We start from the raw sequence: 26,350 nt of genomic DNA, 5'->3' as shown, positions 1-26,350 counted from the left end.
GCCTTTTTCAAAATATTTGTTAACCGCAAAGTATGGTTCAGCTTTCTTTATTAAAAGGTTTCTTCTTAACACATTGAATTTGTTGACTTCTTAAGCGTCTGTTTAATATAGATTATAGTGTACAAACAAAGATTTGTTTCTTCTCTGTCCTACAAGCTTTCATTGCGCAAGGAAATGGTAATATAAACTCCTCTATTTCATATTGCTACTTCTTTAGATTTAATTGTGCATCTGTTGTCTTTCAAACCGCTTTGCCTTGAACAGGATGGTTTCTGAAGCTGCCAAAAGTGGTGGCGATATCTGCACGGGAGTCTTTTTGGGAGCCTGAACTTTCAAGTGTTAGTCCAAAGTACTGTCGTTGTTGATATCAAGACTTGAAGAGAACTGAGATGCAGAGCTCTCTTCAAAGGAATTGCTTCACATACGGACCGGCCACAGGGATTTGTTTACTGCTGAGGAGAAAAGGTGGCTGTGGCAGCCAAGTGATTTGAGGGGCTTGGTGTGACCTCCATTTCCCCTCTGCCCCGTTAGAGAAAATGTCCACCTTGTCACATTCAGGTCTGCTGCTCAACATCGAGGAAACAGTCACGTGAGCCAAGGCTTCTCAAAAGTGGAAGTGATAAAAACAGTACAGGGTTGTGGGTAAATGCTAATTCTGAGCACATGAAAAGTTGTCCATCATCTTACATTTTGCAGATAAACACATATTCTTCCCCATAATAACTAGGGAGATTTTCACTTGTTTAGTCTTCACCGATCTAAGCCATGACGTTGATGGCTTCTTTCAAAGGTGGTGTAAATTATTCTAGTTTCTGAATCCTGGCTGGAAGAAGCTTGCTGTAGTCTGTTCTCTGAAATAATACCTAAATCAATCAAGTACAGGTCAATTTGAGTTGATCTGTAATCTATCTGGATGCAGAAGACTAAGAATGATATGAATGATTTTGTGTTTTTTTTTTCTTTTTCCTTCCCCCCACCTCCCCAAATCCTTCTCTACCTTGTAAACAGAGTACTATGAAGCAGGCAGTTGCCGATGTGTCTCACACAAGTGTAGCTTATTTGTGACTGGCTGAGGAGAAACACACGTGTTTAGGTGGAAATGCCATTGTTACTCTCCACTATTGACTGGGCTTTAATCCAAGTTAAATGCTTGAATTCATTGAGGAGTCAAGAGGGGAGCCCTGCAGAAAGGTACCACCAAATTTTTCTGAGTTGCCTAACTACTAGTAGGTAATTTTCTCAACTTTCTTTCCAGCTGAATGTATGTCACTGGGGCTGTTTCTCACTGTGGAATCATTCTGGTGATTAATAGGTATGTTGTGTTCACGTAATTTCACTTCTTGGTCCGCAGGGGCCCATAAGGTAACCAACCTAATGCTTTTTAAAGTTGAACATTTTCCAGCATTTGTGTGGGGTTATAAATGAAGCACTGCCTCCCATGTATCATCCCAAGAGCTGCTTTCTTTCACTGTCCTCCCCTGACATAACAGCACAGAAAGGGGATGGGCTTGTGCTGAGAGTGGAGCTGGCAGCGGGCTTGGCAACGAAAATCTTCTCATCTCTCTAGAAGTGCCAGTAATTCTTGAGGAAGGAGGAGCTCGCTGTATGGTTTCCTAGCGGGATTGTTCATGCTTTATAGGAACATTCATTTGCCACGTAGGAGCAGGGACTTCCCACCTGATCCATAGCACAGTAATACTGCTGTATCAGCCCACGTGCAATGAAGTTGAATGCGTGTGTGTGTATATATATAAAGACAATTATGGCTCAGGGCAGATAAGCATTGATTGTTGCCATTTCCCCGAAACACGCACTAGCGCGACTTTATAGCCGTTCCCCAAGGCTGTATGTGATGTCAGTAGACTCCTCGAATTTTCATTTCGTTCAGACTAGACAGTGAAAGTCAAGGAACTTGAAAATCAGCATTAATTTATATACCTGATGTTAATATATGTATTCGTAAAACGGGGTAGTTATAGTCTCTTTGATTCATTTAGGCGGGATTTGAGTTTGGGCTGGGTTTGGTTTGTTGGGATTTTTTGTTGCTCCCAGTGTCCCCCCATGTCATGACAGATTAGTTTTTGATCAGAATGTCCAGGAAGAGGAATGTTGAGTTTCTTCCTGCCAACATCTCACTTTTCTAGAAGTAATCTCCAAAAAGGACAGGAAGGGGAAGGAGAGGGAACTGTTACCATGGATAGTAAAGCTGTTGTTTGCGAGGCAATTAAGCAACTAAATTCTTCATAGAACCATAGAGTACCAGTCTGGAAGGGACCTCAAGGATCAGCTGGTCCAACCTTTCTTGGCAAAGCCTGGTCTAGACAAGCTGGCCCTGCACCCTGTCCAGCTGAATCTTAAGTGTCCAGTGTTGGGGAATCCACCATTCCCTGGAGAGATTATTCCAGTGGCTGATTGTTCTTGTGGTGACTTCTTTTCTTCTTGTGTCCAGTCAGGATCTCCCCAGGAGTAACTTGTACCCCTTACCCCTCATCCGTTTGTGTGACTCCTTGTCGAAAGGGAGCTTCCTTGTTCTTTGTAGCCACCCTGCAAATACTGGAACATGGGGGATAAGGTCTCCCCTAAGCCTTCTCTTCTCAAGGCTGAACAAACCCGATCTCTCACTCTTTCCTCCCACGGCTGCCCAGGCCCGTGTTCGTCTCTGCAGCCCCTTCCTGGGCCCTCTCCAGCCTGGCCACAGCCTTTTTGTATAGTGGCACCAGCCCTGCCCGCAGTATTGCTGGTGTGGCCTGGCAGGTGCCCAGCAGAGTGGGGTGCTGACTTCTTTCTCCCTGCTGGCAGTGCCCTTGCTGACGCACCCCGTTGGCTTGCTGTGCCCCTGCAGCACACTGGTCACTCGGAACGAGCTGCTTGTCCCCCCAGGTCCCTTTCCACAGAGCTGTTCTCTTGTGCGAATCTCCCTATTTTACCACTGATTTTAATGAAAAGTGTCTCAAGATTTTTGTGGATCAGGACTTCTGTTGCATATGCACCTGGAGCATGATTTGTGAGCTTGTTACTGAAACAGCGTTCTAACGCTGGCTGACTTTAACTGAAGTATTTGGAAGTTAATACCTAAATGCCATTGGCTATTTGCTGTCACTGACACACTGATCCTCTGAGCCTGACAGAGGTCCGTCAGGTGAACTATTCCTCTGTACCTGCATTGGCTGAGGAGCTGGGAAGTTTGGCGGAGTGGCTGCACTGGCCCCTTTGTGCAAGCAGGCGCGTGTGCCGTTTCGGCGCGGCGGGTGCTGCCGCCGGCCCGGGGCAGGGTGGGTGCAGGAGCCAGCCCCCCCCCCCCCCCCCCCCGTGTGCCTCCCCAGCCCCCTCTGCCCACTGGTGTTGCAGGGTCGTCTCCTCCAGAGATGGTGACTTTGTACCAAACGGCTTTAAAGGGGTAAAACTTTCTACTGGCTGTTGGCGCTACTCTAATAATAAAACTCTTAAAGCAGAAGTGAGGCAGTTGAGAGTAATAAATACTTGTGGACAAGGGGGTCTGCTCAGGGCCGCTCTAGCTCATGGGGGCTTAGAGACCACATCGGAATTATCCTCTGGGGCATGAGCTCTCCTGCACTTGTTTACTGTGCTGTGAGCCCTTCGTTCTTCGAGACTGGAGATAGGTGCATGCGTTCCTAGCTTTTATGCGCATATCTGAGTGGCAACAGGACTTTTCATGCCATCAGAAACCCCGGTCATTGGGGTCATATTAACAAATTCATAGCGGAGATGGTCACCTCAGCCCTGGCTGCTGCACGGGAGCGGCTCTTGGTCCGGGTTTGTCGCGGGCCGGTTCCCCTCCCGCATCTCCTCCGGCGCTGGCCGGGCTTGTTTATTCCCTGCTCCTCGTCCTGGGATTGTTGTGAGGGTGCCAAGGCTCGTAGATCCATGACTCTGAGCAAGGCAGGGTTTAAAGGTCATAGTCAAGACCATTAATAACAAGGTGCAAACGGCTGGTTTATATGTAATGTGAAGCTTTTTACTTATTTCATTTTTGCACTTTGGGGGCTCTGTTTGCTTATGGAGCTCTTGGTGTCTGGTACCTATTTAGGCTGAGAGCAGGCAATTGGGTTTCTTCAGGCCTTCAGAGGAATGCAGAAAATTGTTCTCTGGTGTTGTAATTCTGCTGGGATAACTGAAGCTTATTTGTCTCGCTGCTTATTAAATGCATACTTGTCTTGAGGTCCTTTTTTTTTTTTTTTTTTTTTTTTTTTTCTGAGAAACATTGGGTGAATCCCAAGGACCACAAGTGAGAGGAAGATTCCAAGGGGAGGGGGAGAGTGAAGTGCCCGCACCTCTCCACAAACTGCATCATCCACCTCCGGTGCCAGGCTGAAGAGGTCAAACCGGAGAGCAAGCTGCTGCTGCAGAGAAAAGAAGAAGAAGGGACGGGGCTGGCGCAGACATAAATGAATGTTGCCCTTCCCCCTGCCTGCAGGTGACACCTGAGGGGAGACGCACCTCGCGGTCCCCCCAGCCCGTGCTGATGTGCGGGGAAGGGCAGAGCGGCTCCTCGCGCTGCGGTTAAGGCTGGGTGGCTGCACAGGTGACGTGCGAGCTGTTCTGATCTTCTGCTCATGGGTCAGAAAGCTCTAAACATCAGGTCACACCGACATTAGCAGTCGCAGTGGGTTTCTGGGCACAGTCTTCCGTGGGCTGAATTCACCCAACTTTTATTAAGGTGACTCGAGAGGAAAGGCACCTTCAGTTTCCAGCTCTGTCTCCAGGCTCCCTCCTCCCTTCCCTGAGCGGGGTGTGCTCCGCGTGCCCCAGCCCTCGGCGCTGCATGAGGACGATGGTGATCAGGGATGCTGCTCATGTACTTGGAGTTTTCCTCATTTCTGGCCTCGATTGTTGTATTGTGATTTTTGGTAGGCCTTTTGGCAAGTCTGGTCGTTGGGGAAAGCTGGATAACACACCCACGCTTCCCGCGTCAGTGAGGGTGCACCCAGGAAGATGAGTATGTTCCTCCGCTGGGGATCTTCTTGCTTTGGTTATTTCTGGCCAATGACATTTTCTTTTCACTCTGGATGCAATGAGTTGTGCAATCATACTGTGGCCTCATCAGCTCGGACCCTTCTCTTAAGAACCTCTGGATTTCTTTTCTAATTTGGCTGTAGTCTATCATCGGTTATAAAAGAGTGTGACACAGTTTGTGACTATTGCATTCTCCTGCATTGACTCACCAGCTGAGATTCCAGAGCAGTAACCCCCCTGCTGCTAGCTGGAGCAGCCCTCCGAGGCTCGGCTGCAGGAATAAGGGCTGTGAAAGCCCCCACACGATCTTGACAGGTTATGCACGTTAGTCAAAATGCCCCAACAAATCCGTCCCTGGGAGCAGAGCACGCTGCCGCTGGCACAGGTACGCGAGCAAAGCGCTTCCCATGCGTGTGAACGTGGTGGTGAGCAGAAAGGGCCCACGGCAGGGGCAAGGGGGGCTGGCTGCAGCTGAGCAGTGCAGACACGCTGCTCCAACACTTAATCGATCTTGTCACTACATCCAACCAGAGAAATGGTGGTGCCACCCGGGCTAAGGCCCGCGCTCACTCGCATGTGGTTTAGTAGAGAAGATACCCCGAGTTTATGTAGATCCCGTGTTTCCAATGCCTTCTACCTCCTCCCGCGTGTCCTAGCCAGCTTCTTCAGAGAAGGTAATTTATTCAGAAGCCCCCTGAGCAATTAATTCTGCTCCTTGTCCTTGAGTTCAGACATGCTTTTGACTGGAGGATAATTAGAAGATGATCTTGCATGAAAGGCTCCTGCACATTTTGGGCAGATTACTTGAGGGGCTTGTGAGAGGGACTGAGTGGTCCCTGACGAGACTGCAGCCTTCATAAACGTTCATGGACGGAAAACACCTGCCTGCTGAGGATGAGCGTGCTGAAGGGGAGCTTCAGTAGGGCTCATCTGCAGGAAGGACACAAACCAGTCTGACTTCCCTTCGGCCTGCAGTGGGACGTGCACTTGCACGAGCACTGGGAGTTCGCTCTAGCTAACTGCTGTATTTTTGATTCCCAGGCACCGTGATTTTGCTAAAACGAGAAGCACGTGTCGTCCTGCACAGCCCTTTGCAGAAGAAACGCTCACCTCTTCTGTTGGGTAGACTCGGGCTCGTCGGGCTGCCTCCACGATGCTCCTCCCGGTGCTTCTGTAGCACTGGTACCTGCTGCCGAGTGTTTCCACTCGGATTTGCTGCTGTGCTGTGACAGGGGAAGGCGGCTGGGCAGGGAGTCCCACCGTGCTGCTGGACGCGGCAGGGCTGCCGAGGGCCGCCTTCTCCCCTGTGGTGGTGGTACAAAGTGCTGAAGACACCCCGTGTTAGTGCCTCAGTGAGGGCGCGGGGAGGGAGGAAGCCAATAAACACAAGACAACCTGTCCTCAGGAGTTTTCTCCTTTGTTTTAAAATGCCGAACGTCTGCATTCAAAGGGGATGCTTTGGGAGCAGCCATTGATTAAGGTGTCACTCATCAGGTGGGCCTGCGGATCTGCTGCGGAGCAGTATTTCTGCTGGCAGACACCTCCCGGGGTCCTCTGGAGAGGAAGAAATGTTTATTGATGGCTGAGCCCGGGTCCGCAGGCACTGGGTCCCTCCCAGCCCACGGAGCGTGTCCTGCTCGGGGAGGGAGGCTTGGATTGATTGCCGAGGGGGCAGCATTTTTTTTTAAAGTCTGTCGTAAATTGATGGTAGGTGGAGCAGTAATGAAGATAAATGAGGGAGCTCTTCCCGGTAGATTAGCCTGCGTGCTGACGGACGCTGTGCTACGGCAGGCTTGAAATGCCTTTGGCCTGGCTCAGACCTCCCGCTCACCTGCCAGCATTCCTCCGCACAGCCGAGACGAGCAAATCTTCGGGGAAATTGCCTCTCCTTGAAATTCAGAGGGGTTCGAAGGGCCTGGGGTGGGACCCGGGAGCCTCCCAGGTGAGCACGGCCCGAGTGCGCGTTCTGCAAGAGCAGAGGGCGAAAGGTGCTGCTCGGCACCCCGGTGCTGTCGGTACGGGGTTCAAAAGGGAGATGGTTTAATGCTGTAAGAGACGGGTTAGGCAGCAGGGAGGTGGGATTCCTGTAACTGTTTTAAGAGCTCTGTTCAAACAACCCCTTTTTGCTTGTCCGTGGCTCTGCAGCAGCTCTGCGGAAGGTCCTTTTCCGCGTGAGCAATCTCGGTGGTCTGGCACCGAGGAAGGTGCTCGAATCTTGCCCATGGCAGACGCTTTAAATTCTTTGAGCAGTTCCCATCAAAGCAGTTTTCAAATTGGTTTTCTCTCACCACTTAAGCTAGTATTTCCTAGGGCCATTGGGTAAAATCCCCATTCAGAGATGCTCTTCGTGCAGTAGCCGATGGGTGGTTTAGGACCAGAATAATCTTCTTTGCCTTAATCCCATCCTGCTACTTTTACCTTCCCTCTGCCGCCGCTCAGCTCCCTCTGCCCACACATCTCGCTGCTGCCGGGAGAAAACTCCTCGGGGAGCTCTGCCAGCCCCCCAGCAGCACCAGCAGGGAGAAGCAGACCCCAGGTATTTACAGGTGAACGTTAGCGTTGACTTGTCCTTTCCCGTTGCTGTTCTAAGCCTGTAACTTTCAGGAAAACTTGCTCTGAGTATGTGAAACATCCTCACCTGCCCGTCAGCAGAAGATTATCAGCATTAGGAAAACTAGCAACATTTTTCCTGGGTCAGGGAGAAAGCACAGCCTGCCCGGGGCAATGGGCAGCCGAGCTCTGGGGGCGAAGTGTGGAAACACCCCACCAGCTTCAGCAAATGCTCAGGAATTGCAGTGACTGAGGTTTGTTGTTTGGTTGTTTTTTTAACCTGGATTAATTTAGTTTGCAGTTTCAACTGTCTTTTTTGTACATTGAGTCTGTTAGTGTGGATTGGTACCTTTTGACTAGACTCTATAAAATATCTGTATGCTAAATAATCTTCGTAATCACCGCTTGCTGAAGTTGGGGGAAAAAAGAATTGAGGAAATTCGTAGCGACAAGAGGGGTTGGTCTCCATAGCATATCTACTGGCAGCTCTGCAGCTGCCTGCCCCTCCTCATCAGCTTCAATTTTGGTTGATAGTTTAAGTTTTGGGGTTGGGTTTGGTTTTGTTTTACAGGAAAGGCTCGGAAGCTAATCTGTCACCTCCTGCTCGACCCAGTGCTATGCCATCAGGTGTCCTGGCGCGGGCTGCTGCTAATGAAGGATTCCCCCGGGGCTCTGCACGCTGGGTGCCATGGCTCTGCTTTGTGGGACGCCACAGATAACCCCGAGCTGGGGCTCTGTGCTCCAGGACCGCGGAGCTGCAGGCAAGCAGGTAGAGGAAATGCTGCGGGCCGGGGGAAGTGCCCGACCGGGTGTGTAGGAATTCAAAAAGCAAAGAACATCATTTTCTGATACAGGTTTATAATGAATTTTGACTTAAAATAATAAGCAGTATACACAACATACAAGTGAGTTTTACAGAGACGCTCTTGTATCCGTTGACTTCAGAACCTACCAGTAAGTTCACAGGTTTGTTCGCTCTCCCTAGCCCTCCGTGTCTGCCAGCATCTAGGGGTGGTCCTTGTCACTGTGCATCACTCGGGTTTCAGTTCCAATTTACGGCTCCGCTTCTCGCCTTCGCCGGGGAGCGGCCTCGCGCAGGGGTCGCTCGGGGTCAGCGTGCGGCCGGCGTGCCGGGGCTGCTCCAGGGAAACGCAGGGATCACGGAGCTGCCTTCCGGCTCCGCGACGCCCTTCCTCTGGCCTTGCAAAAGAGTAGAAGCAAGAATGCTTTCTGCAGGAGTGGGTTATGCTGAACTAGTGTTTTTCGCCAGTGAAGCTTTACTGCAATGTAAATTCTCTGGGGAGGTGCAGGTGTCCTCAGCCATAGCATCCCAACGATCGGTCCTCCAGGTCTGTATCGGTTGCACTGTCCCTTTGCAAAGAGAACAACGGGCAACGGCAGTTTCACAGTTTAAGCAAGGATTGCAGACTCCTCCTAGGGTGGGGGATTAGTTTTGCCGAGCAAACAGAAGGGTCCACAGTACCTCCTGGGAAATGTAGTCCTTTCTTTAGTGCTTTGCAGAATTAATTAAATAAAAGCCATGCAGTTGAACTACAGCTCCCAGAATGTCGTGGCCCCCAGGGCAGAGGGGTTTATAAAACTGCGAGGGAGGGTGGCAGCGGGTCCTCCCCTCCGCGCTCCCGTCTCCTCAGGTCTGGTCCAACCACTCGGCCCGTTTCGGTGCTTTACACGTGTGCACGTCCACAGCGTCCTCGCACTCCTTGCAGCGCACAGCGCAGCACCAGTGGAACTTGCACTCGCACTTGGTGACGCGCGTGACGCGGGTGGTGTCGTACCCCCGCCCGCAGCACATCACCTCGCAGCCGTCCGTCCCGCGGGACGCCTTGCTGCACACGCGGCCGGCCGTGCCCAGGGAGCCTGAGGAGGAAGCGAGAGCGGGTCAGGGCGCTGCTCCCCCACCGCGTTCCCCCCGCCGCCAGCGGGAGCACCGGGCAGCCGCCAGCCCCGGGGAGCGGGGGGCCGGGCTCTGGGCAGCCCCTCTGCGCCCGGGCGGGTCCTGGAGCAGCGCCTGCCCGCCCAGTGGGGCTTTGCAGCTGGCGAAGGGCGGCAGGAGCACGTGCTGCCTTCCCCAGCAAACCCCCACCACCACCCCCCGGCTGCTGCGGACCCCCGACCCGGGGCTGCTCCAGGCTGGGGAACCATCGAGCTTCAATGCAGGAGCTGAGCAGCCCTGGGGCCGCCCTCCCTGCTCTCCCCCCCGGCCCCGGGCTGTGTTCGGAGGAGAAGCCGGCAGCCTGGCGCAGCGAACGGGCTCTTTGCTGCCTCTTGGAGGGGGTTTTGCTCCGCGGGGGAAAGGCTCTGAGGAAATGCTGCGCTGCATTCATTATGAGGCCTGATGGGTTTGGATCTTTGGTGTAAAGCCGGGGGATTTTGGACAAACCCAGTCCTGTCTGTGCAGGCGTGAGGTGCTGTGGGGACCCAGCGCTCCACCGAGCACCGGCACCTGCTGGGGGCCTGGGCGACCCCCCCACAGCACAAGCACCCCCTCGGGGATGTCCCAAAGCAGCCCTGCCAGGCTGGGCTGGCTGGGGGCTGCTGACCTGCCGGGCGGGGAGGAAGAGCTGCTTTGGGGCAACCACTGGAGCTTTGGTTTTTACCTGCTGACTTGTCCATCACGCAGTAATCGGGCGAGTTCTCAAAATACACCAGATCTGTTTTTGTGGGCTTCCTGAAGTTCTTGTTGGCCACCGTAAAGCCAGTGCCGTCCTGGTTCATCGTCACCTGGATGGCCCCGTTGTATTTCTTCCTTAGGTAATCCCCCGTTTTTCGAAAATCTGACATTGCCAGCCAACAAGTCCTTAGTGTGCAGGAGCCGCTGACCCCGTGGCATTTGCACTCCAGCTTCAGGAAGCGCTTCACAGCCTGTGGGAAGAGGGGTGCGCTGAGGACCGGTGGCCCCCCCGGGCGCCAGGCACCGCGCCTGCGCCTGCTTGTCCCTGGGGCAGCTCATCAGCCCCCGCCTGCGCGGGCGGGCGCTGCCGACAGGAGCGGGTGCTGCGAAGGGAGGACGCGTTCCCAGGGTCGCCGGTGCCAGCGTCGGCGAGGACACATGCTGGGGACATGGGCGAGCAGGGTCCTGCCATCCCCGCGGGGCCGTTCCCTGGGCAGGCAGGGCAGCGTCCTGCCCCCGACACCAGCGGGACCTGCCCTCCCCGGACACCCAGGGTCCCGCTCCGGGCCCCCAGCCGCTCCCGCTGCCCCGCGGGACGGCCGGCCAGGCGCCGGGGGCTGCACTCACCATCCTCCCGCAGCGGTTGTTGTGCAGGTTCATCAGCGCCCGGGCGTCCTTCACTTTCTTCTCCTTGGCGTCCACGAAGGCTTTGGCGAAGCGGATCCCGTAGTTGATGTTGTCGCTGCAGCCGCCCCAGTCGAACTCCCCGCGCTCGTCCTTGGAGCGGCCCCTCTTCAGCGGGTCGCAGCTGCAGGCCTTCAGGTCCCCCTGGCTGCACGCCCGCGTGATGGCGTAGACCACGCCGGCCGAGGAGATGGCGTAGACGAAGGCGGCCTCCCTGCTGCCTGCCGCAGGAAGAGACACGGGGACGGGGAGTGAGTGCGCCGGGCTGCGCCGGGCGCCCGCAGCCCACCCAGGGGCCGGGCACCTTCACGGCGGGGGGCAAGGCCACCCCGCGCACGGGCGAGCCCAGTCCGGCCGTCTCCGCTGGCCACCGAGTCCAACCTCGGCTTCCCTGGCACCTCTCAAAGGGGAGTTTCGTGTTGAGCCCCAGGGCTCGGCAGCTCGGGGTGCTGAGCGCTCCCCGGGCTGCCCCCAGCCCCCCTCGCTGCCCGGCGGTGCTGAGGCTGCGGGACTGGCCAGCACCCTGCGGCCCCCAGGGCGATGCTGAGCGCGGGAGCTGGCGCTGGCTCCGGCCAGGCTCGGCTCTCCCCGCACGGCACAGCTTGCCGCCTGCTATTTTATGTCTCTGGTTCGAGTTCGCAGCTGTTTTTATAACGCTGTAAAAGAAGCTGCAAATCAAAACCATGTTCGTCTTCATTTCGAGAGCCTTTGAAAGCAACTTCAAAGGCAGCAGAGCTCTCTTTGGGCCCCGCAGGATGGGGCTGTGGCGAGGAGCTTTCATCATTCCCCATCCTTTGCCAGGAGAGGATGCAGGCAGGAGTAAAGGTGCCGTTGTGGGGATGGAGAGGCTGAGACCAGGCAGGCTGCAGCACAGCAGGGCGAGTGCTGCGTCCCAGCGCTCACAGCCCCCTTCCCTCCGGCCAGCTCCTCCCCGGGGGTCTGGCTCGCAGGCTCTGCTGCTCGTCCGCCCCGCCGGGCAGCGGCCCCATCCCCCGGCCAGCTGGGAGCGAGCCCCCCGGCTCCCTCGGCGGGCGCTCACGTGTGCTCCATATGAGCTGCTCCTGGCGAGTGGAAAGGTTCTTCCCAGCCGCCTTTGATTTGGAGGCCGTGTGGCTGGATGTGCCCCGGCACGTCACGGGGTGCAGCAGCATCTGTCCCCCAGCGCTGGGGCTCACGCCGGCTCCCGGGGCCCGGCCGCTGCCGGAGCCCTCCCGGGGAGGCCACGAGGCTGCTCCCGCTCTGGAGCCACCCCTGTCCCTGTCCCCATCGCACCTTGCCTCTGTTCCTTGGGGACATCCCTGCTTGTGTCGTGTCCGTCCCTCACTGGGGGGGGGGAAGGTCCTTCCCGGGCAGGGTCTGTGCTCAGCCCTTCGTGCGGGGCTGGCTCTGCCCCGCAGCCGTGGTCCTCCTCCGCCCCCGAGCCCGAAGCGAGGACTGGAGCCGTGGCTCTGCCTTGCCTCCCTTGCCATGCAAGGGAACAGCCAGTTCCCACGTGAATTGCTGAGTCTTGGCCAACCCTGCTCTCCAAATATTTATATATCCCATTACTGTTTACATATGAGCCTGTTCTCCAGAGGTGTCTCCTCCTTCCCTCTTCTCCCCCAGTGCTCCCCCTGCTCCATCTCATCTGGTGCAGCAAGTCTGGACGCAGCGCTCTGCTCCCATTACTGCTTGATTAATTTACAGGGAAAGGCAGAGCTCTCCGAAGGGAGTAATCCAAGCCACCGGGCACGGCAGCCCAGCGAGGAGAGACTCTCCCAGGGAGCCAAGGCTCGTGGCGGTGGGAAGGGGCCGGGGCAGAACCTACTTCGCAGCATGACCCGGCCGAAGACGGTGTGGTCCCGGTCCAGGGTGCTGCAGTTCCAGCGGTGGTGCCGGAACTGGTGCTGGCACTCCCGGATCCACTCCTTGGCTCCCTCCCCGACCGACTGCATGATGTCGGGGTACCTCTGGCAGAGCTGCCGCTGCTTGTTCACCAGCCCGGGGATGTTATCGCAGATCACCCTCGCGCCCAGCGCCCCGATGTACCTGCGAGAGAGAAGGGTGCCCGTTACCGCGCTGTCCGCAGAGGGGGACGGTGCAGGGCCCTGGCTCCCCGGCTCCTCACCCTGCGCAGGGTGAGGTGGGGGGGGTCTTACATTGCAGCCCACCTCTCCCTCTTTTCTTTCGAGCTGCTCCGGGCCCCGCCGCCGTGACGGGCCGTCCTTGCAGCGTCCCCTCGGAGCGCGCTGCTCGGCGGCGTGGCGAGACCTGCCCCGTGGTTCAGGCAGGCGGGACGCAGGGACGGGGCACTGCTGAGCCGTCGCAGCCGCTGCGCTTTGCGCTTCGTGATTAACAAAACGCTCCCGGGGTGGGTGAAGCTCTGCTCTGAGGGTGCTTCGCTGCGGCAGGGAGCAGGGGGCCCTGCAGAGCCCACCTCCCCCCGCAGCAGCCAGCTATGGGCGCTGCGAGTCGTGGGGCCCGCGCCCCTGAGAGCCGGGGCTCTGTGAGCTCCTGGGGCGGCACCGGAGGAACTTGCTGATGTGCAAAACCTCCCTCCCACCCTCTTCCCTACACCCCAGCCCCGCTCTGCAGCCCGGCCCTGCTGATCACAGCAGGATTGAGCCCAGCGCGGGCTCTGCAATGTCTCCTGCCTGCACAGGGGCTGGGGCACACTGTGGGAACAACAGCCCGTGGCACAGCCACCCGCGCGATGCTCAGGTTGGGAGGAGCAGGCTTCACCTCTTGTTGCTGCAGTCCTTGTTAGCTCCTGGCTACCCAGTCCTCCCTGTGCATCTCCTGCACTGCTGAACACTTACGATCATGCCATGCAGCTGGGCAAGTGGGAGAAGGAAGCTGTGTCTCCTGTACCCTGTCTGCACCCCGGTCCCCTCCCTGCAGCGGTGGGGAGAGGGCAGGAGCTTGGAGCAGAAAGACAGTGTGCAAAGAACAGTCTGGTAGAGCCTGGCTGAGCCCCATGGGCAGCTTTCCACGGACACAGGGCAGGGACCCCGCGCTCTGCCCCGCAGCCTCGCACCCACCCGGACAACGGTGGCAACTTGGAATTTTCCGTGCGGGCCGGGTCCTGCCCGCACTGCCCGCTCACCCCGGCCGGGCAGCGGCTGCGGCTGCCGGAGCCTGACATTCACCACGGAGCACGGAGCTGTGATTCTGGCTGGAAGGGATGAGGTTTGGGTGGGATTCAAATTTTTCAACCCCCCTCCCCCCTCCACTGGAAGTAGGAACCTTCCTTTAATAATGAGAAGAAGTAATACGCTTGGGCAATATTTCATCGTCTTTCTTTGGCCATGTTCTATCACTTCTATCAGCCCCAGAGAGAGCTCGCAGGCTCAGGAAAACCCTGCAAGCACAGAAAGCAACGGGATCTGTTCCCTCTTTTAAAATATTTTGTTTAAAAGCTGGCAGAAGCACAAGGTCATCTCAGGCTGGAGCTGAGGATAATAGACCCGGCTCCCCATGGCTTTGCAAGCCCTGACTCTGGGGGCCAGCGAGCATTATTTTCACAGGCTTGCTCGTCAGCCTTTCATCCTGCAGCCGGGGGACAAGGGAGATGGCAGAAGCCGTTTAGGAAAGAAAAGCCAACAGGAGCTCATCAAGCAATGCTGAGGGCGGGCGTTTAATTGCCTCGCTCGTGCTGGGCTGCGAGAGCGGCCGGTTCCTCCCCGCGGTGCGCAGGGCAGGGCGGGGGAGCATCACCCAGCTGGGAGATGGCACAGGCCAGCGGTCCCGAGTGGGGCTGTGGGGATCCCGTGGGGATCCCGTGGGGAAGCGTGGCCAGGTGCCCTGGCCCTGAATTCATTCTGCCCAGCCCGCCTGGTCCCAGCGAGGATGGGGAAGGCTGATGTGCCCCTGCCTGCGCTGCCAAGAGCTGGGGGGGGCTGCCGGGGGGATGTGGGGCTGCAGGACAGGGGGTGCAGCAGCAGCCAGAGCTCCCCTGCACTGGAGGAGAGATGCTGGGAAAGCTGGAAAAGGTGAAACATTCTTTGATGAGGCACCTCGTGGGGACCCCACGGTCCGTCCGCCTCCAGCAGCGCTGAGCTGTGGGATCTGGCAGTGGGCTGTACGTGGGGCTGGCTGCGGGGAGACGCGCCGACTTCGGGGAGCTGCCTCCACGGCCGGAGAGCCGGCAGATAAAGCACAGACCAACACCATCCCCGGGGGAGACAGATCAAGGAAAACCCTCCAGACAAGATAAGCACCAGGCACTCCCTCTTTCACACTGGGAGCTAATTACTTATCGTTAACTCTCCTGCCAAATACCCAGATCAGAGCAAACATCGGGGGAAAGTGGAAGGAGGGCAGGGCGAAGGGCACCGACTGCCGTGCAGGGTCCCAGACCCCCGCCAGGGTCGGCGGCTGCGTCTCCCTTTGCTCGTGGCAGCAGCCAAGCAGCGGATGTGCCGGGATGTGCTGCGGCACCCACAGGCCTCCATCAGAGCTTAGGGACTGAAATCCATCCCACGAGTGCCGTGGCGTGGCACACCAAGGGGGAAAATTCCTCACATGTCCTGGAAAGGCTGCGGTTATCTCAGCGAGACCAAGATCTTCCATTTCGTGAGAAATGCTCCAGTTGGGTTCAGTTACTCTGAAATGGAGCGAGACGGGGAACATCAAAAAATTCTGCCAAGCAGAATTTTGGGAGGGAAAAAACCCAAACATTTGTTTTGGAATGATTAAAGCATCCCTTCCGACTTTATTTCTAAAAATCTATGACATTTTAAAAACACTGAAATAGGAAAGACAATGGATGTTCTGAGAAGTCCCCAGCTGCCTTATCAGAACTTCATTTTTAAAAAATGAAATTGTGCTGGAAGTGGCAAATTTCTGTGAAATGCTGTACTCTTGGGGAATCTGCATTTTTACAGCAGGGGAAGAAAAAACCAAGGCCTGAGTTCAGCGAAATCTGTGAGAGGGAACTGCTCCTGATGCTGGAGGCTGCTGGGGCCTGCACCTCTGCATGGTCAGGAGAGAGGCGGGAGCAGGCTGCAGCGAGGAGGGGCTGGCAGGGAGGGAGTTAATAATTAAGTGCATGTGGGGATAACGATCCCCCACCCTGTGGAACGGGGTCCCATGGGGTGCTGCCTCCCGCGAGGTCCTCGAGTAGCACCCCGAAAGCCTCTCCAAGTGCCGAGTTGTTTGCCCAGCTCAGGCTGGGGGCTGGCACCAGCCCCTCCGACAGCCTTTGCCGGCGCGGTGCCGCCCCAGCTCCTCCTCGCAGCCCCGTGTGCCAGCCCACGCTTGCCGCCGGGGCTCAGCCGCCGGCGACGGGAGCGAGCCGCAGTGCTGCGGGCAACGCCGCGCACCCCACGCCTGGCACCGGGCCCCCCCCTTCCCCGCTCCCTGCCAGGAGCGACCCGCGCAGCAGCAGCAGCAGCAGCAGCAGCAACTTCCCAGCACAAGGGCGAGCGCTTCCAAAGCCGGCGAGGGAAAGCTCTCCTCGCAGCCTTCCTCCCCGCCGCAGCAGCCTGGCACGGGCACGCACCCGCCGGCGCGTTGGCGCAAGCTCTTTCTCAACAGCCCGCGAGCGCCGGCCGCTCCGATGCGCGGGGGAACAGGAGACAACTGTCACATCTTGGCTCCCAGTTGTTGTTCTCGTTCTAAGAGTCTGCTGACTTCGGCTCTTGTAAACAAGGAGAAACCTAAATTGCTTCTAAGATAAACATGCAAATCAGAGGCAGACGCATCTATTTACTTGGCAGCGTGCATTCGGCGCTAACCCCCTTCCGCGGCTCGCCTCCGTGCGGTATGTGTCCCTCTCCCGCGCTTCCCACAGGAGCCTGCCCGGCTTCCCGAGGGGTCTGCAGACTCCTCAGGGTGCTCTCGCAGAACCCTGGGGCCCATGCCATCCCTCTGCTCTGGTGAAAGTCTGAGCCTCTCCGCGCTTTCCTACCCACGGCTGCTCCCCTCCCCGGAGGCGCAGCTCCCTGGGGGTCTGGAGGGGATCCCCGCAGTTGCCATGGGGGCTGCGAGTTCCTGGGATCTGCTGCACCTTGTCCTGAGGACCGGATCCCAGTATGCCTCGCTCCCTCTCCATCTTCGCCCTGCTGCAGTCTTTTTCTGGATCAATAAACCGTGCTTTTGGCACCGACACAGTGCACGTAGCTTCCCAATTGCAGAGCTCTCTAGCAGGGAGCACCAAGAGCCTCCGGCGGAGCACCGGGCCCCAGGTGCAGCAGTGGGAGAAGAAGAGCACGGCCAGAGCCTAAGGCACCTTAGAGATAGGCTGATGGGAATGTCTACTGCTGGAGAAAGGAGAGCCCACTGCAGCCCGGGCCAGCAGGAGTAAAGAGGCTGCTGAGGGGTTTCTCTGGGTCCCGGCGGCACCAGGCTGCATTACCGGGGCTTGGGGGCTGCCCCACAAAACCAGCAGCCAGAGGGAACCATGACGCTAAAGATCGAAGTAGGAAGATGCTGCAAAGGGGCAGCTCCGTTTCCCTGTCATTATAAACAGCCCCCCCGCAGCACAGACCTGGGGCACCTACAGATTTGTTTTGGTAACTCAGAGCAACTGGCAGGACTCTTGTTTAATTGCTAAAACGCTGCTGGCTGAGCCCGTGGTGCGTGGGGGCAGCTCCCCGGAGAGCACCGGCCGCGGCCCAGGCGTGTCGGCGTGGGGTGCTCCGGTGACAGCTCCCCGAAAAGCAGGACTGTGCCCCCCCAGCACCCAGCACCCGCCCTGGCTCTGCAGAACGGCTGCCGCCCCCCCCGCAGCCGCCCGGCGAGACCCGCGGCCAGGAGAGGCTTCGCTGGCATCACGCCACTGTTCCGGACTCACTGGTAGGTGTCGGGTGGACAGTGTCTCTTGGAAAACAAAGTTTTGAAGAAAGCAGTGCATTTAATGAGAACAGGTAAAACTAAGTGGAATCAGAACCTGCTCATTTGTCACTTCTCCGTAACGCCAAGGTGGTGTTGAGAAGTATGCTAGTGTGCTAATTCAGTTTCTGGTAAAATTTATACTAGACACACTGCTGTAGCTAATATTTAATTTTACACCACTTCATAAGGCATTGAAAACCCTATCTGAGCATTACTTGATTTCAAAAGGGAAATTTTTGGAATTGCCATTCTCAGGCAAATCTCAAACTTTCTGCATTCTGCTTTAGAATTAAAACAGCTGCTGAAATGCTGGACGTTCCCACTGCGGGGAAGCCGGGATTGCACCGGTACCATTACAGGCACAACTTCAAATCAGATTAATACAAAATGACCTGAACTCAGATCACCAGCCCAGGTTAACTGCATGTTGGGAGGAGGATGTCCGCGCAAGCAGCGACGACGAGGGGTCAGCCAGGCTCCCGGCGCGAGGATGCTCAGCTGGGGCAGCCCCGGGTGCCTCGGGACGGCGCAGGACAAACGTCCCCAGCCGGGGCCACCAGTGCCACCAGGGCCACCTGCCCGCTGCCACACGCTGAGAGCCGGGGCCACTTGCTGATGCAGAGAGCTCCTGGCTGAAAAACGATGGCGGGTTAACAGCTCTGGTTCCTGTGGCTTCTCTCTCCCCGAGGACCCCCAGACGCTTTGCCAACTGCCTGTAAGTCCTCGTTCGGGGGCAGAGCGGGGCGGGAACAGAAGCGTGGGGGGGGGTGGGGGGTGGGGGGATGCAGAGCCCCGGGGGGCAGGAGGGGCTCTGGGCAGGTCCAGCACCGTGAACCTGGCAGCACAATGGCTTTGAAATCATCAAGAAACGCTCCTCCGACCTGAAGCTGGGTCTCAGCACCGGCGGCAGGCTCAGCTCTGACATCCCACCTAAGGGGTTTTCAGCTGGGGAATTTGCCTTTCCCGGTACTGCCTCTCCCCATCAGGTGCGGGGTGCTCCCCTCCTGGTGAAGGCAACCTGCACAGCTTACATCCCCGGAGCCCCGTCAGCTGCCCCGGGGGGTTCCCAACAGGCTCTTTTCTTGCTGGCAGTAAAGAGAGGCAGGCAGCCTCGCACTGTGTGCAGAGCAGCCCTCGGGAGCTCTGAACTTGACCAAGCCATGTTTAAAACAACATAGAAACACAAAACAAAAAAAAGCAAGCAAGGGAGAAAAGCGCCAAGGTGCTGTTCCTGGCCGCGTTCCGCACGCCTCTCGGCTCAGTATCCTCTGACGGTCACCGACTGCCCGTCACGTGTAGCTCTCCCACCTAATATGACTCAGGCAAATGACCTCAGCACTGTTTGGAAGAGACTCTGAGCTTCGAGCCCCTCCCCAGCTCCGCTCGGTGCCACCAGACGCCCGGGAGCTGAGCTCGGGACGTTCCCCTCCCGCCAGCGTGCCGCGCCGTGGCCGATGCCGCCTGCTCCCGAAATCAGCCCCGGGCAGGGCGGCCTGGCGCTGGTTTAGGCTCCACCGGCACTTACGGCGCTGGGGGTTTCTCCAGGTCTTTCTGCAAAGCACTTCCCCTGAAAGCCCAGGAATCCCCCCGCCGTGACGCCTGCCCAGCACCGTGCCTGGGAGGGCACCTCCAGCCCCTCTGCCCGCAGCGGCCGCCTCCTCGGTGCGGGGTGCTTGGCCTCTTGTGCAACCCGCCGCACCGGCTGGGGCCGTGAGCTTGTTTGCACTGAGCCTCGTCGCTGCTGACTTCTGCTCCAAGAGCTCTGCTGCCGAGGCTGAGGTGAGAGCATGGTCTGGCTTCTCGGTGGGATAAGGGGCTGTTGGAGTCCTTCCCCTGGGAAAACTGATTCACCTCCCCATTGCTCTCGTAACCACTCTGATAGTCCTGAAAGACCAACTTGGGAGCCAAACTATCTTGGCTTCTGCTCTCTTCCCATTCCATTGAGTCGACACAAAATCCGTATTTTGGTGGGAGGCTGGAAAGCCCTAGGCAGCTATTGGAGACACCTCGTGGAGATAGGATCAAATCCAACATCCCTGCCTCTTTGATAAAGAGCAAATTCCAACGTGCCTGGCAGCATTTCACCTCCTCAAGTTCTTTGCATACTTCCCAAGGATGCTGCACTTGCCTTCCTCTGCTCGCCCTGGCCGTGGGCAGACAATTTATAGCCAACTGCAAAGCACTTTGGGTTGCAAGGTGCTACAGACATTTGAGATATTATTTTATTATTATAAACTCTGAGTATTTTATTAAGCCCCACTGGGAACAGGGCCATCCTGGCCTGCTGGAATTGTTAACGCCTTGGAATGATTAATAGTCCTAATTTCCTCACTTAGAGCCATACTCTGCATGTTGAGAGTGTTAGTCTCACTTGAATAATTTTTAATATCATAATGCTGAGCCACTACCAGTGCCATTCAAAGGACATATTTTAAATTTTCTGCGCCATGATCTTTCTGTTTCTTGCGTATCACCCTTTTTCCTGTTGTGTGCCTTTGGTTCCTTGTCGGGGTCCCCTCTCTGCGGTTTTCCTGCACCCGTGTGCCGGCAGCGGGATGTGGTTTCTGTGGGAAGGACTGAACCGGTTGGGAAAAGCTGCAGTCCTGGGGAGCTGGACCCGTGCGAGCGCCCTGCCCTGCCCTGCCCTGCCCTGCCCTCCCCTCGGCTGACGTGGGGTTGCTGTTGGCATCTTGTATCGAGAGTGTCCTGGGGGTGGAGGTCTGCTCCGCTCGCTGCGGTGTGCGGCGAGCTGTGGGGTGCGCGGAACGTGTATCGGGTGAGCAGCAAAGCCCCCGAGTGAAGGTGGGAGGTTGTAAAAGCAGAGGGAGAAAAGGACTCCGGTGCCTCGGCAATGTGGCCGAACTCTGGCTCAGCTGTCCCTCGGGAGCATTGCTGGTGATGGATGAATGAGATACAGATTGCTCACCAAAAGTGTGCTTTATCCTTAAGTATCACACTTTTTTTCTCCCAGAATCTCCAAGCACTTTGCTAAGAGGCGGGGAGGTAAGACAGGCTCTGGTGGTAAGGCAGGATGGATGGTGATTCTTCTCGTTCGTGTGTGTGTTGGGTGTGAGCTGCTCAGAGCAGAGGCCGCGTGTTTCCACGGGACCCAGCCCGGCACGGATCTCCTCACCGTGGGTTGCAGGCACTGCTGATAAATCGGTATTAGTATTAGTAAAAGCTAATGAGTTTGGAGGAGCAGAAGGATTTTTTTCTTCTGCATTTCTTTCTAAGAAAGATTTCCTATAGGTGAAAGTGACCCTAATGAAAAATGAACTAAGAAACACAATTAGGATTATTATAATGGCGCAGAGTGACTGAGAGAACCCATCTGTTCAATACACCCCAACAAGAACACCAGGGCTGCTGCAAAGGCCACAGGGTTCATTCTCCATCAGTCTGACGTTACTTTAAAACTTATTTTTCAAAGCGCGGCTGCCCGGGCAGCCAGAGCTGTGGAACGCCTCAGGATAAAGACTTCCTGGTCGCTGACCTCCTGCTTTTATTGCCACGCAAAGTGCTCTGCAACCAACAGCCGTCCCGCCGGCGCGACCCCCCGCAGATCCCCCGTGAGCTGCCAGCCCCTCTGCCAGCCAGGCGCTCCGGGGGCTGCGGGGGGGGCCGTCCCCGGGGCGGGCACGGGGGAGGCAGCGGCACCCCCGTGCACCCCAAAGGGTTACACCGCCGGGCCGTGGAGCTCCTCCAGGCAGCTGTCTTTCCCTTGGCTTAATTTCAAACATTCCTATTGATGCTATTTCCCCTCCCACACACCTCACTGCGATGCCTGTCCAAGTGAGCCCCTCGCCCCTGCGTCCCTCCTCCACACACCCCTGCGCCTCGGTTTCCCCCCCCCCCAGCGGTGCCCGCCCGCGGCACCCGGGTCCCAGCGCTGGTGTCGCGACGCAAACGCGCGGCGAGCCCCGGCGAGGCACGACGGCTCCTTCCCACCGCCGCCGCCGGAGCGGCCCCTTCTCCACCCGCGGCGGGGTGTCCCGGCTCCGGGGGCTGCTCTGGCGCGGGGGGCACGACGGGCGCTGCTGCCTCACCACTCGCCCTTGGCAGACCCTCCCCGGCCGAGGATGGAGCGGGAGCCGCCACTCGGGACCAGAGCATCCCTACGAGCGCCCGCCCGGGCACGGCGCCCCGGGGTACAGCGGCTCCCCAGGAGCCCCCCCCCAAACCCGCCGCCGCCTCGGGGACCCCCACGTGGCTGCCAGGCCCCCGCACGCTCCCCGACCCGCGCCCAAGCTCGCGCTAGTCTTCCTTCCACAGATTTGTTTTATCTCTTTGGGAGCCTGATGCCTCCCATCTGTTCCAATGCCAGATGAAATTAAATATTTGTAGTTTCCAAGGGCTGTGGTTAGCAATAAACAAGTTAGCTAACGAGGATTTGGTGTGCTGGGGGCTTGGGGGGGCTCATGTTGGCCTGAAGGCAAGCGGGTATGTGTGAGGGTGGGGTGCACGGGGGTGTGTGTGCATATGGCTTTGTGTACATTTTTCTTTAACCAAACCTTCAACGTAAAATGGCTTTCCACACCAGAGCAGCTAGCCGGGCTCTCAATAGCGAGTAAACTCTACTTAGTTATTTACAGCAAGTTTGTTTATTGCAGTTTATGTTTATAAGCAACATTTGTCTAATCTCCCAAAACTTTCAGAAGGAATTTCAGAGGCCGCTTTTGGGGCCCGACGTCCTCTCGCAGCGCGCGGGGCACAGCCCTGCCCGGGCCGAGCCATCCCCCCGCCCGCGCTGGTCTCCCCACCCGAGTGCCCTCAAGTGTAAACGGGATTTAGGGATTTGCCCCTTGCATTCCTTCGTAATTTCCGTCTGTGTTTCAGCTGGTATTTTGTTGCTAAGTAGTGCTGTACAGTTTGGGAACATTTCTGGGCGGCCGCTGTGGGTCACGGTGGCCTCGGAGCCCGGGAGGTGCCGCCGGCCCCAGCCCGTCCCTCGGCCCGCGCGGTCGCTGTTCTCGCCGCTACGTGCTCCGAGCACATGCACACACACGCACACGCACTCACGGACACTTTTTCGAGTGCCAAAGTTCACCAGTTCCTGGCGTTTTTGTGAGGCGGTGCAGGCCATGCCTGACGTCACTGAAAATTAATAATTTGCAGTTGTTTAGAAGAAACATTTGGTTGATATTTCCTTTCCATGTACTGTGATCAGAACTGACACAGTTTTTTCTATTAATTTACTTTAAAAGTTGACTCTGAAAATGAGAAGCATTTCCTCTATTTCCACAAGTTTATTGTGTGTGAATCCCTAGAAGAATTTGGCAATAATAATAAAAATAAGGAACGATGATGCACCACCAAATGTATTTACTGTAATATCAGTAGTGCTAAAGATGTGCTTGGAAACCTATGTAAATCACTGAATAACTTTTTCCCAAACCACAGCTGGCTGAAACCATTTTCAGTAAAACACAATTTCATCTAAACATGCTATTTTATCAGAACTGACACGTCCAGCAGAACAGCGCTCGCTTCAGTGAAGGCTTTTCTTAGGAATGTTCTGGTCTACAGAAGAAAGTACGATTGAAAATGTGAACTCTAGAGTTTAATGTATTTGGTTTCGAATTTTTTTTTGTTTTAAAAGTCACGTACTTAAGGTCCCTGGGACCGATTCTGCTTGCCGAAAACGTTCAAAGGGCTGGTGCCTGGCAGCCCCATGGCTGAGGAGCCGGCCGGGCCCCGGGGCTGCCCCGGCTCCCGGCTCCCTCCGACGAGACGCTGCCAGCCGGGGAGCCGGGCTGCAAGCTGAGAACACAAACTGCTGCCGGAGTTACAGCTAGCTTCCTCCGAAAAAGCCGCAGCTACCGGGGCTTAAAATGCGGCTGGTTTTCCTCCCGCTTGCTGGGAAGAGACACGCGCTTGGAATTAGGGCAGACACCGCGGCGGCGTTACCGCAGGGAGAAGTGGGGTACAACAGCAGGGAAAATAGGTGGTTTTCACACTCTGCCTAAAGAAAGAATTTTCACCCTTCAGCGCATCAGCAGGACTGCCCAGCCCTGGGCAGACGATACTGTGACTCCTCGATACCTCGCCTTTTTCCAGCTACGCTCGGGAGCCACGCACCCACTGCTCGGCTCTGACGAGCCTGCCCTTCTCCTGCCCCCTCCATAATGAAGAGCAATAACCCAACTTCCCCGCTGCCCTAGGACTCTTCCTTCCTCGGCTTTCAGGGTAACAGCACCCTCACCTCCGGCAGCGATCCCGCCCTGCCCTGGCCTGCCCCAACGGGAGGCGGCTGGAGCCCGGCCCGGCGCTTGTGTCGGCCTGAAACTCGCCCATCCTGACTCATTTTTTTCGCCCCGCGACTTCAGCTGCCCCTGGGCTGATCCGGCTGCCGGAGATCTCTTCTGGGCACGGCCAGGCACTGCTCCTTTTCATCGCACCCGTTTTTATTGCACATGCCCCCCGCCGCCCGCGCTGCCGGCTGGAAGGAGCCGCTCCTCACACCATCCAGCCTCCCTCGTGCCCGGCTGCAACCCGCTGCCCCAGCGGCTCCCGCCCAGCCCCGCAGCTTTGCCATCCGCCTCCCTCCCCCCGGAATCACCCCCCCGGGGATGCCAGCCCGGCCGCGGCTGCCACACGCCCAGACGTGCTCCCGAACACCAGGAATACTCGTGTTATCGGCACGACTGTGACGTGCTCCCAGGCCCTCGCAATGTGCTCCACGGTAGTTAAAGAATTCCAGAAACCACCGTTCTCTTTCGGTGGCAGATGGGTTGAATTTGATTAAGTTCTGCTTCATCCACTGCGATGTGCTAATGATGATGAGCTTGGCATGGAAAACAGTGTTTTCCACAAGATTAGAGAGGGCTTTTATAGGGTGGGGGACACTGAGAACTACTTCACAGCAAAGGGTTTTTTTCCTTTTTCAGTGTTAATGAACTACCGAAGCAGCACAGGGTTGCTTGGAAAACGTCTCAGTCCTTGTTATCCTAATTATTCTAATTTTTCATACATTAATTTTCTTTGCTACAGGTATCGGGAGAGGAGGATATTAATTTCTAGAAGGCTGGTCTCTTCTGTGGTGTCATTTCTATCTGTTAGAGAGCCTCATCTTATCCAAATGAGGGAGAACAGCAACTGAGCTGCCGAGGAGCTCTAATACAAGCGCGTGGGGCAGCGCCGCTGCCCGCAGGGCTCTGGGACCCCCACCCCGACCCCCGGCTTGCCGAGGGTGGCTCGGGGGCTGACGGCTGCCGCTGCTTCCCTGCTCTCAACCGCCCCGAGGGGCTAAATCCTGGCCCCGGCGTGCGGGGCTCGGCTCCCCGGCACACGCGGCGGCAGCCGGGGGGTCCCCGCGGCAAGTCCCGGCCCCGGGGGCCAACGGGCAGCGACGACGCTTTTTGGGCGCGGGGTGCCCGGGGAGCAGTGCCCCGGCTGCGCCGCGGGGGAGAGCCCCGGCCCCGGCCCCGCGGCAGGTTCCCCCCCGCCGCTCCGCCCGCCGCCCGCCGCGCTTCCCCGGGAGCCCGGGCCGCCGCCGGGGCCGCGCCGGGGGGTCCGGGGCAGCCCCGAGCCCGTCCTGCCGCGGGGCTCCCACCCGGGACAGTGGCCCGCGATGCGCCCGGCGGCGCGGGGGGGGGGTGGGGGGGGGGCCGGGGACCCCGCGCAGCCCCGGCCGGTCTCCGCTGCCCCGCGCGGGGGGTCCCCGGATCGCACGTCGGGCGCTGCGCTCCCGCCGGCGCTGCCTCGTTCCCGTCCCCATCCCCAATTTCATCCCCAACCGCATCCCCATCCTCATCCCCATCCCCAACCGCATCCGCATCCCCATCCCCGTCCCCGTCCCCGTCCCCGTCCCCGTCCCGCGGGCGCGGCCGAGCCCCGCGCAGCTCCCGCCGGCGGCGGCCCGGGGACCGTCGGGGACTCACCACCACGAGGAGTCGGCGCGGGGCGTCAGGGCGAGCAGGAGGAGGACGAGGGGCAGGCAAAGCCGCGGGGCCGCGCCCGCCGTCCGAGGGAAGGCTCCGCACTCCGCACGCCCGGGGGCCAAGGCAATCCCAGGAGACGCTTCCAGGCGGTTTGGGCTGAGCATATCTCTCCGGGGCGGGGTCCAGACGGAGAAATGACCGGGGAGGGGGGTCCTGCCCGCGCTCCCCTCGGGGGCACTGCCCGTCACGGCCCCGCGGCGCGGCTGCCGGCTCCGCGCTGCTGAGCGAGCCCCGGCTGGGCCCCCGCTGCCAGGCGCATGCTGCTGCGCGGGGGGCGGCGGGGCCGGGCCGGGCGGCGGGGCTCCCCGCGGGGTCCCGGGCCGGGGCGCTCAGCGGGGCCGTCGCCCCCCGAGCGCGGCGGGGCGGGCGGCGGGGCCGGGCCGGGCCATGGAGGTCCTTGCGCGGAGGGCGAGGGCGCACTGGGGCTGGGAGCGCGGGGGCCGCGGCCAAATATTGACAGCGCCCGCCGTGCTGCGGGCTCTCATTGGGCAGAGTCAGAGGCGCGGAGCCGCCGCGCCGGCCGGACCGACCCCCCCCTTCCCCCCGGGCACGGCGGACAGCCCCCCGCCTCCGGGCCGCTGGCCCCCGCCGCCGGGGCTGCCCCCGCCGCCGCTCCCTCCCCCGCACCCGCGGGGACGCGGCGCGGAGCCGCCGGCCGCGGCCGCCCCGTCGGGCTCCGCCCGGGGCCGGGGCGCAGCGGGACGCCCGGGGCCGGGCTCCTCCCGGGCTCGGCCCCGCAAGGTGTCACGGCGGG

The 26,350-nt window shown here is 58.2% G+C and overlaps 1 protein-coding gene and 1 long non-coding RNA gene across 4 annotated transcripts; one reads left to right on the top strand and one right to left on the bottom strand.

The window, feature by feature from the left end:
* Positions 1 to 7,320: 7,320 nt before the first annotated feature.
* Positions 7,321 to 10,400, top strand: LOC122154092. Of its 2 annotated transcripts, XR_006166030.1 has the most exons (3): positions 7,370 to 7,510; positions 8,096 to 8,293; positions 10,297 to 10,400. It is a non-coding gene; the product is annotated as an uncharacterized LOC122154092 (long non-coding RNA). The 2 variants fall into 2 exon arrangements; XR_006166029.1 differs by lacking the exon at positions 10,297 to 10,400 and having other exon boundaries at positions 7,321 to 7,510; positions 8,096 to 8,429.
* Positions 8,366 to 26,177, bottom strand: WNT2B (Wnt family member 2B). 2 transcript variants are annotated; one of them, XM_042800223.1, is made up of 5 exons: positions 25,537 to 26,177; positions 12,648 to 12,868; positions 10,784 to 11,061; positions 10,143 to 10,407; positions 8,366 to 9,402 (listed from the first exon to the last, which is right to left on the bottom strand). In XM_042800223.1, the coding sequence occupies exons 1-5, from the start codon at positions 25,698 to 25,700 to the stop codon at positions 9,173 to 9,175; spliced, it is 1,158 nt and encodes a 385-aa protein (XP_042656157.1). In that variant the 5' UTR covers positions 25,701 to 26,177; the 3' UTR covers positions 8,366 to 9,172. The 2 variants fall into 2 exon arrangements, with proteins under 2 accessions (XP_042656157.1, XP_042656158.1); XM_042800224.1 differs by lacking the exons at positions 12,648 to 12,868; positions 25,537 to 26,177 and adding an exon at positions 12,113 to 12,627.
* Positions 26,178 to 26,350: the final 173 nt, after the last annotated feature.

Source organism: Tyto alba, unplaced genomic scaffold (genome assembly GCF_018691265.1).
Source record: "Tyto alba isolate M040663 unplaced genomic scaffold, T.alba_DEE_v4.0 Super-Scaffold_30, whole genome shotgun sequence".
In the NCBI taxonomy this organism is placed as follows: Eukaryota; Metazoa; Chordata; class Aves; order Strigiformes; family Tytonidae; genus Tyto; species Tyto alba.
The sequence above is the reverse complement of the archived record's forward strand: the minus strand, read 5'-3'. Positions and strand labels throughout refer to the sequence as shown.

Coding starts and splice junctions, on each gene's coding strand:
- WNT2B (XM_042800223.1), bottom strand. CDS start 25,700: ATGCTCAGCCCAAACCGCCTGGAAGCGTCTCCTGGGATTGCCTTGGCC. Junction 11,062..12,647: donor CGGCCGGGTCATGCTGCGAA/GTAGGTTCTGCC, acceptor TTCCTGCGGCAG/GCAGCAGGGAGGCCGCCTTC. Junction 9,403..10,142: donor CGTGATGGACAAGTCAGCAG/GTAAAAACCAAA, acceptor CTTCCTCCTCAG/GCTCCCTGGGCACGGCCGGC.